This window comes from Littorina saxatilis, linkage group LG4 (assembly GCF_037325665.1).
Source record: "Littorina saxatilis isolate snail1 linkage group LG4, US_GU_Lsax_2.0, whole genome shotgun sequence".
In the NCBI taxonomy this organism is placed as follows: domain Eukaryota; kingdom Metazoa; phylum Mollusca; class Gastropoda; order Littorinimorpha; family Littorinidae; genus Littorina; species Littorina saxatilis.
In genome coordinates, this window is record NC_090248.1 from 44,943,422 (window position 1) to 44,956,310 (window position 12,889).

Sequence of the window (12,889 nt, forward strand, 5' to 3'; positions counted from 1 at the left end):
AATGAGTGTTGAGGTTTAAACGGAAAGTTACATTAACATGCTTTTTTATGGTTGACGAGAGACACAGATTTTCTCTTTCAATTTTTGTCGTTTGTTTCTGTTATATTGTGGCTCAAGTCGAAACAAGGGCAATGTCAATATTTTTACCTTATATTTTACTATAGTCCGAGACACAGATAGGCTACATGTTAGCACACATGGATACGCACATAAACACACACAAGGAAGCACACACACACACACACACACACGCACACACGCAAGCATGCACGCACTCACGCATACACGCATGCGCACTCACACACACACACACACACACACACACACACACACACACACACACACACACACACACACACACTGACAGTATACAATATCAGCTTTTTATTTCTTTTTCTTAGATACACTCCTCATCAACATGACGATCACAAACATACTCTCAAAAAAATTGAGACTAGAAATTGTACTGCGTACTGCGAACCTTTATAGTTCTCTGATAAAGCAAATACAATCACCCATGTTATCGCGTACCAATTCAAAAATTCAATTCAGTCCATGCTTGACAACAACAACAAGAACATCAACAACAACAACAACATCACCACCAACAACAACGACGACGATAACAACAACAACAACGACGACGACGATAACGACGCATAAGCAAAGCAACGTCTGCATTGTCCTCATTGCAGCCAGAAAGCGCCATGTTTATCAAAGGTGTATACAATCCTTTTTTTTATCGAGATAAAAGCTGCGTAGCAATAAATGAACTTGGTCTATGTGACTGAACTAGTAACACACGTTTTTTAGTGTCTGACTAGAACACCAGTAATAGCAAAATCAACAACAACAACAACAACAACAACAACAACAGTCTCATTTTTCTCGCAAGAAATACATCCAATAACCAAGAATGGTTGAATTGGTTACTGGAACGTTTAATTCATGACAAAACAAAACGTGATACTTATGCACTGTACTTCGACCCAGGTTTTTTTTCTTTGAAAGTTTTACGTGGAAACTATTGGGAGAAGTGTTAGTCTGCTTGTCCACTTACAAGACCTTCGGATCGAAGAACAAAAAGTATAACGTTTAGCTTTGTCAACGGTTTAATAATCTACTTTTTTATTTTTTTATCTTTCATCTTAAAGAAGTCTCTGCGGGCTTCCTTCTTATTGCACATTCTCAGCATCGTTCAACCTCAAAGGTCATTCGCGTACTTGTAGGTACTGGGCCTACTTATAACTTCAACCCTTCTCTTGGAGTCACAGTCTCTGTATGTTAAGGTTGGTCTAAGGCCTTCTATAAACGTCGTTTTGGACAGTTTATTTCGGACACCTAAAGTCCATCCTTCAGCACCAACATACAACGCGTGAAACTGCACAGAAGAAAATCCTTCTCTATTTTGGAGAAGAAATTCCCTTCAAGTATGTAACATATTTTTGCAATCAAAGGCGTTATTCGAAGAAACTTTACCATCACATACACACTATTTCTTTTAAATCATAGGCAGGGTTATATCTAGCGGGGGGGAATGGGGGGGAGGGAGGGGGGGGGTCTTGGGTTCCGGAAGCCTTCCCCCCATTTACCCAACAAATGTACTTTTATTCTCAAGATGAGACCCAAAATAACCCTTGAAAAAGCTAAATTTCAACAGCAGAACCCTACCACCACCCCCCCTCCCCCTCACCCCTCCGCCTGGCCTTCCTTGTACCCTTGCCTCATGTTGGAAGCCTCTTCTTCTCATACACTAGGTCCAGCCCTGATGGGCGTAGCAAACTGTCTTCACCTTTGTCCAAAAGAGACAAACACAAACGCAAATATCACAATGCACTCTCTTCCATCATCATCTCACAGAATACACCAAGCATGGAATCTGCCCCTCTGAGACTGTCGTCCCGTTGAACTTGACCGGCGCATCCCGGAAGCGGAAGCTGGCGTCATCACACGGGACCACCGCCATGCCTTCCGTGCCGGCGAAACAGGCGGCCATGTTGGCTTGCAGAACGATGGTGTAGTCAACGTTGGAGCACATGTCTCTGGGTGGACACATGTTGATGGTCAAGGTTTTGATACCGTCGTTGTTGCCGCTGTGGTGGTACGTGTGGTCGTAGTCGCTCATGCGGTTGAAGAGCGCGATGTCGTTTTGGCCTTGAAGGATGGAAAACCTCAGGCTGGCGCGGTGGGTGGTTTCTCTGTGAAAGAGAGCAAGGGTATGATGATAGTGCAACTCTAAATTCTTCGAAACTGTGATACGGTTTAGTGTTGTTAGTTTTAAGTGCAATCCTTAATTCTTAGTAAATGTGATGTATTTTATGTCTGTGATAACCTGACACTGCATGGCAATTTTCCTTGTTTTTATACGGACAGTAAAAATGTTGAGTCTCTGAGTGTCTGAGTCTTTAATACAAGTACCTGTTGTACTACCCCCTCCCCTCTTTTTAAGACCCCACAATTAAGACTCTCTCCCTTTTCGGACCCTTTTTGTCAGATTTTTTGTTTATTGCCTGTGTAAAGTGACCCCAAACTTTAAGGTCCAACTTCATCAGACCTGATTTGCTCCCATTTTTGAAGGCCCTATAAGAGGGGTTCCACTGTAAATATGTTTGTTAAATTGATTTTTTTTATTTTTCACGTTAAAACTAATATTTTCAGTTCTGGATCTCACGGATTGCTATAGAGCTAAAACTGAAAATAAACCATTATCTGGGGAAGAAAATCGTCATTTTAAGTAACGTGAACAATTTTCTCATGATAATGTAAGTGTTCACGCGACAATTTTTTATGATCTGGTTTTGGCGCTAGTAAGCTTTCATACACAATTTTTGATTGGGGTGAGCGGATGGAAAGGGGGAGAGGGGGAGGGGGGGGGGGTTAGCGGATGCGTTCGGTCGGGGCACAACGAATACACTGTATACTTGTCCTCTGTCTGACTTGATTCCGGACTTGTTCGGTTTACCCAAACGTGATCAGGCGAGGTCGCGCACAACATTCTGGTGTCTCTTGTTTGTTTTTCAAGTTTTGGAAAATACCCCCTCCCCCTCCCCTTCTTTCTCTCTCTCTCTCTCTCTCTCTCTCTCTCTCTCTCTCTCTCTCTCTCTCTCTCTCTCTCTCTCTCTCTCTCTCTCTCTCTCTCTCTCTCAGCACTCGCCAAAAACATCAACTTTCAGAAATGACTCTGAGTCTGAGACTCACATCAATGGAATCTGCAAAAAAATTGCTAAAAACCTGTTTCTTTTGTCAAAGTTACAAAGCATTATTAATCTAGACACAAGAAAACTATTTTACAATGCCCACATACAACCCCATATTGATTATGCTTCCATAGTATCGGACGGGTGTAGTGAAGTTCACTTGAAGAAGCTGAAATCGCTCCAGCGTAGAGCTGCTAAACTAGTTCTGCCCAGTCCATCTCTTTCTACAAAGGAAAAGATGAAAAGTATTGGGATGTAAAGCTTAAAGAAGCAGCTTTTGTATAATAAATGTTCATTTATGTATAAAGTCGTCTATAAGGACGCCCCAACATAAATTATCTTATACAACTCTTCAAATCATCTCCGTCATATTATTCAAACACTCGAAATAACCTTGCCTTGCCAAGGCCCCGCATCGATTTGTTTAAAACTAGTTTTTCTTATTCTGGTGCGTTCCTTTGGAATTCAGTACCTGTAAATATTAGGTCATGTCTGATTGTCTGTCATTATCTTCTTTTAAAAGACAGCTCCGAAAGTACCTCTCTAACGACTAAGTCGGTGTACAATTTGTGCGAGTGTGTGTGAGGGTGCGTAAAAGAGAAAATGTATAATATGCTTCCACAAGCACACTAATGTTTGTTATACTTTTCCCAACATGATTGTGTTTTATTTGATTTCTTTTTTTATTCTTCATACTTGTTCTTCGTTTCATGTGTGTATTATAGTAGCTGTAAGAAAGGACCATATGGACCTAATGCTATCATCCCTCGGTAATAAAGTTTTCGAGTTCGAGTTCGCTCTCTCTCTTATTTCCCTGGTTTAATTATATCTTGATTTCAGGACAGTCCATACGGTCAGGTAATCTTTGGATTAACACCCCCCCCCCCCCCCCCCCCCCCCCGCCCCAGCTTTCAGAGATCCCCCCTTATGGGTAAGAAAGGCAACCCTACCACAGTTATATTTTTGGCAAAACAGAACTCAACTCTTCAACCCACATGCGTATATAGTTTCTTTCGCATATCTCTCGAACTTTACTTTTTAGATTTTCTTGTTGATATTTGCATTGCATCCTATCCCTAGTTTCAAAATCACTTCCTCCTGTAACACAAGTTGTAAAACCAATATTTGTTTTACACTTTTGCGACTTCCTTTAAACAAATATCCATTGCAGCGATTACTCGTATTACTAGTCCTCTTTAACATAAAAAAAACCAATTAACAAAACAATTTTAAAAAATCCACATAAAAACATTGACAAAAACACATTCAGAAGCCATATTGATATATCTCTTTGTTTTTCAGTGGTAACAGATACATCATAATGCACGACGTCATACAGATTGTTTTTAACCTATTTTGTTGGGATACCGTCGTTCACCTCGACCGAGACGTTACATACAGTTTCACGTTGACATTTTAAACAGGTAGAACCCTAAGAACGCCAAAAGACAAAGACACCCCTAACACACAACGAGCGCGCGCACAAAAACACACACACACACACACACACACACACACACACACACACACACACACCTGCTTTTGGAATAAACACAACAGACTTTCTGTAGCCAAGGGTTGACAAGTTCGCCATGACATTTAGCAATGCGTAATACTCTCAAGACGATGCGGAAACTGAGAAAAATACACCTGCGTACAGCATAATTATTTTGCCGTCGCCGATGAGGGATGGGTGGGGTGGACGGGGGGGGGGTGGACGTTTCAGTTGTCTGAGGATGCTACGACCCAAGTGACATGTCCTCGAAGAAGACATACACGCACGCACTTAAACCCACACGTTTCATGGAGATTTGTTGAGTGCGCGCACACACACACACACACACACACACACACACACACACACACACACACACACACACACACACACACACACACTGATAGCAAAAACAAGAACATCAACAACAACAACAGTCTCACTTTCTTCACCAGAAAGACATCCAAAAACTAGGATGGTTGGTTATTGGAACGTCTAATTTATGTCTGTATTTCGACCCAGTTTTTTTTTCTTGGAAACATTTTTTTTTAAATGTTGAGATAAGTTCAATATCTCTATCATAAGTGTTCGTCTGTGTGTCCACTTAAAAGACCCCTGGGTCGAAATACAGTGATAGTAACGTTTTGTTTTGTCATGAATTAAACATTCCAATAACCTTCCATTCTTGATTTTTGATTCATTCACCAGAAAGACGTCTCTTTGGGTTTTCCTTCTTATTGCACATTCTCAGCATCGTTCAACCTCAAAGGTCCTTCACATACTTGTAAGTACCGAGTTACGTGTTTAAAAAAAAACCCACTTAAAACATCACCTGCAAACGCGTTGTTTTGGGTTTTTTTTAGCACGTAGCTCGAAAGAAAATGTTTTGTGCGACTTAATAATTTATGTCACTTTGCATCCCCCACATGCTGTAACATATCGACTGACGTGGTCTATCTTTCTTTATCAACCTTGGGAAGCACTCAGGGCCGGAGAAGCCACGCTCAGAAAAGTAGGTCACCTTGTGCAAGCGAAGACGTGTATCCCGTGCAGGAAAAAGTCTCTGTCACAGGAGAAGGTGATGGCGGCAGTCCACTTGGCAGTCTCCGGTGTGCTCGTGCATCGCACACGTGACACGTTCTGCAAAGTGGATTGGTTAGTTAGAATGGTCAAAGGTTTGTACTTTCACAGTATACTTAAAGGCTCACTCCGCCTTGGGAAAACAGTTCGCCTCACTGTCTCAGATCTGTCATAATTAACGTATAGATGACAGTTATAACGGTGAATATCAGAGAGAGAGAGAGAGAGAGAAAGAGAGAGAGAGAGAGGGAGGGGGGAGAGAGAGAGAGAGGGGGGGGAGAGAGAGAGAGAGGGGGGGGGAAGAAAGAGAGAGAGAGAGAGAGAGAAAAAGAGAGAGGGAGCCCGGGAGAGAGAGAGAGAGGGAGCCCGGGAGAGAGAGAGAGGGAGAGAGAGAGACAGAGACAAAGACAGAGACACAGAGAGAGAGAGAGAGAGAGAGCATGTTCGACATTGACTGTATCTCAAAGAAAGAAGTGTGTATTGCCCACTTAATGATCAGATTTTAAGGAGACTTATTTATATATCCTATTTTGAGTATAAATGAAGCGGAATAGTAGTGATATTAACCATAGTGATTATGATTATAAAGGATAAACGAGAGTAAGGGAAAGTCGCCAATCCCGGAACAGTCGGCAAACTTGGAACACCTCAATATACGATCAACGGGGAACAATTCACGAACAATTGTTTTGCAGAAATGTCTAGTGACATTCCTTGATATTATTCCAGCAAGAAAAATGACTATCGCGGCAAAACAAAAAAAATGGTACGTTTTTTAAACTTTTCTTCCTTCTTCTTATTTCTACCGTATACAATTCGTATTATTGCTCTTTATCTATATACGTTCACATTAAATGTTGATTGCTGTGATAAACCTTCATAGATTTGCAATAATTTGAACGGAGAAAAAGATTTGAAACGTCACGTGTATCCAACAGAAAAACGTGAAATCCATGCAGGTGCCATGCGGCAATGATGGAACACATAAGAGAGGCAAACATGGAACAGTGTTCCAGCTTTGCCGCATTCTGTTCCATCTTACCCTCATCAAACAATAAACAGAACACTGCTGATTTATTCACGTATTCAATTCTCTTTTCGGTTTTGTTGTGTTTTTCCCTTCTATAAGTTTTATTGAATGATTGATTGATTTGTTTGACAGTATTATGAGACCCGAACGGCGGTGGTTACCAGAAGAAATGGGCTGCGCTTTGTCGGCAGTGAAAAACGGAGATATGGATTTGCGTTGCGCATCAAGAGCATATGGTGTTACTGTCACAACTCTTAAAAGTCATTTAGAAGGAAAAGAACAAATTTGCAAAAGAATAAGTAAAGTTCACAGGAAGACCTTCTACATTAACACCAGAGATAGAACAAGAACTATTCAATAGCATTCTTGAAGCTGAAATAAATTTACCAACGTCACACCCATCGTTGTTTTGTACACTGGAAATGGAGATTTTAGTTATTATGATTGCTTGGTTTCAGCAGCAAATGTAAGTTAAGCCTACCTGCTGCTGATGTCCTGCAACCCACACCCACAAATTCGTCGAAGAGAACATCACGAAAAAAACAATCTGAAATCATCACATCTTCTCCTTTCAAGCAAAAGCTGGAGATTTCACTTGCAAAAAGGCGTGCAGGTCAACAGAAAAAAGGAAAGAATGAAGCTACAAAATCTTCTGCTCAGAAAAACAAGAGGGGAATATCTTCTGATCAGAGGAAAAAAAGGAGAACATTCTCGACGATGCGTTCTATCCTGGAGGAAAGCACTTGGTACTGCTTCATGTGTGGCACCAACTACCCTGAGAACATGATACAGTGCCAGAAGTGCACACAGTGGGCACACGAGGACTGCGCTGACAGCAGCGGACAAAAGCTTCGAAATCTGTACTTAGCAATTTTTGTGTGTCTGCAAAATCAGTTCTTAAATCTGTTCTTAGTTATTTGCTTTGAGACTTTATGCGTAATGATTTTTACATTTAGTCAATTGGGCAGGTAGCCCTTTTATATCTATTTGTCAACAGAAGAGGGGTACAAATGAAGCTGCGAAATTTCGTGGTACTGCTTCATGTGTGGCACCAACTCCCATGAGGATATGTTATTGTGCCAGAAGTGCACACAGTAATCATACGATGACTGCGTTGACAGTAGAAGACAAAGGACATCGGTTCTTTGCCTAATGTTTCCTCTCTTTTTTTAAGGTTTTGTTTCTCAGTCCTTTTAAGACCTAGCCCTTATTTATCTTTTTGTTTTACACTTAAGGCTTAAATTGTTATCCGATTTGTTATTTCCTTGGTAAAAATCAAAATATGATGTTGAAAAAAGACAGTTAGGTAAAATGGCTTAATCAAAATGTTATGACGTATTTATTTATCTTGTGTGTGTGGCAATGTGTGCTTGTTTGTGTGTGAATGAGAGTGTGTGGGTGTATATGTGTGTGTGAGAGACACAGACAGAGCTAGAAAGAGAGTCAGGGTGTGTTTGTATACATGTGTTCCGAGTTTGACAACACAGTGTTCCACTTTACACACCCATGCGTCTAACCTGGAACAAATGCAGACATTTTTATTATGATCAGTCTGATGAGTTGCGTGACTTTTATTTTATTTTATGTGGTTCGTTTATTTACTGATAGAGTCTAGTATGTGACAATATAAAGAACGCTTTGCAATATCCATTTTTTTAGTGTTTCTCCTTAACTGTTCCAGGTTTAGCGACTTTCCCCTATGTACGAGGATGTATGTGAAAGTGCGGGTATGGATATCAGTGGTTTGGGCTATGTGTGTATTGAAGTGTACTTTTTTGTGTCTATATGTTCTGAGAGTGTGTTTTTATGACGTTACTTCGTGCATGAAAACATTCTGATTGTTGCATTCAGACAATACAGTTTTATTGAATTGAATTGTACTGAATCTGGTCGGGCTTTTGTATTGGATAAGACCAGCTGCTGGTCACCACTTGGTCACATACCAAAAATAAACACCATGAGTGCTTGCTGTTGGGAGTTGGACTATTTTGATGATTCAATTTCCAAAAAAGGGCATCAGTGCCTTTTGCGAAATAAATTATTGAACAAAATACAGCTGCGCACAGAGAGCACCAAGGCTGTACATGTTGGTATGAGGGATGGTATTATCGCATGTAAAAGTGGAGGGATGGTATTATCGCATGTAAAAGTGGAGGGATGGTATTATCGCATGTAAAAGTGGAGGGATGGTATTATTGCATGTAAAAGTGGAGGGATGGTATTATCGCATGTAAAAGTGGAGGGATGGTATTATCGCATGTAAAAGTGGAGGGATGGTATTATCGCATGTAAAAGTGGAGGGATGGTATTATCGCATGTAAAAGTGGAGGGATGGTATTATCGCATGTCAAAGTGGAGGGATGGTATTATCGCATGTAAAAGTGGAGGGATGGTATTATCGCATGTAAAAGTGGAGGGATGGTATTATCGCATGTAAAAGTGGAGGGATGGTATTATCGCATGTAAAAGTGGAGGGATGGTATTATTGCATGTAAAAGTGGAGGGATGGTATTATCGCATGTAAAAGTGGAGGGATGGTATTATCGCATGTAAAAGTGGAGGGATGGTATTATCGCATGTAAAAGTGGAGGGATGGTATTATCGCATGTAAAAGTGGAGGGATGGTATTATCGCATGTAAAAGTGGAGGGATGGTATTATCGCATGTAAAAGTGGAGGGATGGTATTATCGCATGTAAAAGTGGAGGGATGGTATTATCGCATGTAAAAGTGGAGGGATGGTATTATTGCATGTAAAAGTGGAGGGATGGTATTATCGCATGTAAAAGTGGAGGGATGGTATTATCGCATGTAAAAGTGGAGGGATGGTATTATTGCATGTAAAAGTGGAGGGATGGTATTATCGCATGTAAAAGTGGAGGGATGGTATTATCGCATGTAAAAGTGGAGGGATGGTATTATCGCATGTAAAAGTGGAGGGATGGTATTATCGCATGTAAAAGTGGAGGGATGGTATTATCGCATGTAAAATCCGGGCCAGATCTGAGGCAGCGAGGGGAACTGTTTTCAGGAGGCGGAGTGGGCCTTTAAACGGTGTATAAAGAATAGCCTGGATACATCGTCTTGCTCACGACCGAGATTGTATCTAATCACTGACGGTAAATCTTTCAGTGAAAGGAAATGGTGCTCGTATCTGTGGTTGTCAGCAAGATTGACTGAAACGTAAAGCGTCGTGTAATGACAACTTGACAGGGAGCCAGTATGAACGATCTCTCTATCTATCTCACCCACTCTCTTTCTCAGTCTGTCTGTCTGTCTGTCGGTCTGTCGGTCTGTCGGTCGGTCGGTCTGTCGGTCTGTCGGTCGGTCGGTCGGTCGGTCGGTCGGTCGGTCTCTCTCTCTCTCTCTCTCTCTCTCTCTCTCTCTCTCTCTCTCTCTCTCTCTCTCTCTCTCTCTCTCTCTCTCTCTCTCTCTCTCTCTCTCTCTCTACTTTTACATTATTCCTGATGTAACAATAATCCACATTTAAAACAATGTCATAACAGAAGGCCTAGGCCTTTGGATTTATCTCAGATTTACAGCTGGTAAGTTCACTTTAATCTTTCCATGAATGGGCGCGTATCAAATGAAAAATTCCGTGCATTCTACTTACAACTTCAATCCAGTTCAATTCAATTCAATTCAATTCAATTCAATTCAATCTAATTCAGTTCAACTGAATTCAATTTAATAATTTATCGATTCCATCAAGTTCAGTTCAAATCAATTCAATTGAATTCAATTCAATTCAATCCAATCCAATTCAGTTCAATCGAATTCAATTCAATATAATTATCGATTCTATCCAGTTCAGTTCTATTCTATTAGGTTCAATCTCTTTACAAATTCAATTCAATCCAATCCAATCCAATCCAGTTCAATTCAATTCCATTTCAATTCAATTCAATCCAATCCAATTCAATTCAATTCAATTTATTTTCAATTCAATTCAATCGTATTCCAATTCAATCCAACTCAGTTCGATTCAATTCAATTTAGTTCCATTTAATTACCAATTCAATCCAATCCAGTTCAATTCAACGATCTCACCTGGAACCTGTGAAGAACTCGCTGACGCCCTCTGCAGATGAAGGGCACGGACGTGGGGCACCCTATCTCCTTGTACTCCACGATGGCCTTCGTCTCTTCCAAGGTCAACACGCCGGTGGGGAACACGCGCTCGTGCAGCGTGTCAAAGGTCATAGCCGTAAAGCGCAGAAGTTGAAGGACGTGACCCAGTTCCTTGCGGACGTGTTCGGCGTCGGGAGTGATGTGCTTCTTCTCGAGGGCGGCCTCCGCCCAGGCAAGAGCTGCCTTGAAGAGGACGTCTTCGCTTACTTCAAGAGTGTCCACGGAAAGGAGCTTCTCCAAGCACCCACTGTATTGGGTGACAGCGAGAGTGAGAGAAAAGTGATGAAGTTGTTGGGATGTGAGTGAGAAAGAGTAAGAATATGAGGCTGTTCTAACGAGGGCAATAGATTACCAGTGCTTATGATGTGAGTTTTTTTATTTTTTTATTTTAGCTATATAGCCCTCGTCCTAAGTCTTCATAATCGTCAAGAATAAAATCAGATAAAGGAAAACTTCTTAAATGGTGATTGAATGAAATTGTGCATGAATACTCACCGACAAAGATCATGAACAGACACAGTGGCGAGGCAGGCCTTGACGTTCTCCTTGACGAACTCGAAGGACGTCTTGTACAGCTCGTGCTCATCGAAGCAATGCGCCTGCTCCAGGATGGAGCACGCGTTATCGCACGTGAGACGAGCGTGCAGGAACTCCAGGCACTGCTGCACGAGCGGTTCCACGTCATACTTGCGGCCCAGGTAGTGCAGCGGGGTCACGTTGTCTGGGGTCAAGGACACCTCGTCCACGTAGAGAAACCTGCGGGAAAAGAAGACGTGAAATATAAAAAGAAGTCGCGTGAAGCGATATCAAAACATTTAGTCAACATGTCGGCCTGATAAAAAAAATGAACTGAAATGTCGTCATCGAAATATCTGACGTTTTTAAAATGACAACATTTAAAATGTTGACGCCAAGTAACCATTGCTCTTCTGCAGACGTGAAAGAGTTTATTTTGGTATTTGGCATACTCAATGCTCTTGGGGAGTTTCCTCAAAGTAATTCGGGCTGCTGTCTCGGCTACCCGGGTTTACTCTGTTGTTGTTGTTGTTGTTGTTGTTGTTGTTGTTGTTGTTGTTGTTGTTGTTGTTGTTGTTGTTGTTGTTGTTGTTGTTGTTGTTGTTGTTGTTGTTGTTTTCCTTACATTCATGTATTCGTTTTTTTCGACGCCCTGAGACTTTTGCTAGGAGGTTAAGATCTTTGTCGTGAGAATGCGTGCACACTGTGAGTGTTCGGACACTTGAAAGAGTCTGCACAAAGTTGACTCTATAAAATATAATCTTCGTCGAGAACTGGGTTCGAACGCAAGCTGAAAGCGATGAACAGGTTATCAGGCCAGCGCACTACCGACTGAGCCCTGCCACTATAAGTATTGCTTGTGTTTGTGGTGGATAGAGAGAGAGAGAGAGAGAGAGAGAGAGAGAGAGAGAGAGAGAGAGAGAGAGAGAGAGAGAGAGAGAGAGAGAGAGAGAGAGAGAGAGAGAGAGATCAAATCAAATCAAATCAAATTTTATTTTACGAGGGTTGTGGCATAAGCAATATAAACGAGCTTCTTTTCAACCAGCCCTCGCCCAGAGAGGGACTATTCTAATCTTGAATACATATATATATATACTAGAATGAATACCCGCTTCGCCGGGTAGCCGGCTTCGCCGGGAAGAAGTACTTAGAGCCGTACGCCGGCTTCGCCGGGTCCGAACAATGGACCCGCCAAGCTTAGGTCCCTCCCAGATTCGTGGAATGGGAACAGCACGAAAATGATTCAGTGGCCATAATGCCATTCCTGACCATATCGAGTCCCATCCTTGTCGACGAATGTAACCGTGTTAATCACCTTTGGAGGCGAACTCCACTCAAACAGAACTGAGCAAGTTAGAGCTTATCTCTAAGCCCTTTTGAACTGTTATGGCTTCTCAAAGGAAGGCCAGTACATAAAATTACACAAAAGCCGCCAGACCAC

General features: G+C 41.6%; 1 protein-coding gene across 1 annotated transcript in view; it reads right to left on the minus strand.

The window, feature by feature from the left end:
* Nucleotides 1–369: 369 nt before the first annotated feature.
* Nucleotides 370–12,889, minus strand: part of LOC138964857 (BTB/POZ domain-containing protein 6-B-like) — a gene marked incomplete at its 5' end in the record, with an annotated part of 29,730 nt that continues 17,210 nt past the window's right edge. Inside the window, 4 exon segments of the mRNA XM_070336917.1 lie at nt 370–2,198; nt 5,714–5,832; nt 10,852–11,179; nt 11,428–11,688. Of these exon segments, the coding sequence (XP_070193018.1) occupies nt 1,850–2,198; nt 5,714–5,832; nt 10,852–11,179; nt 11,428–11,688 (1,057 nt within the window). The 3' untranslated portion in view covers nt 370–1,849.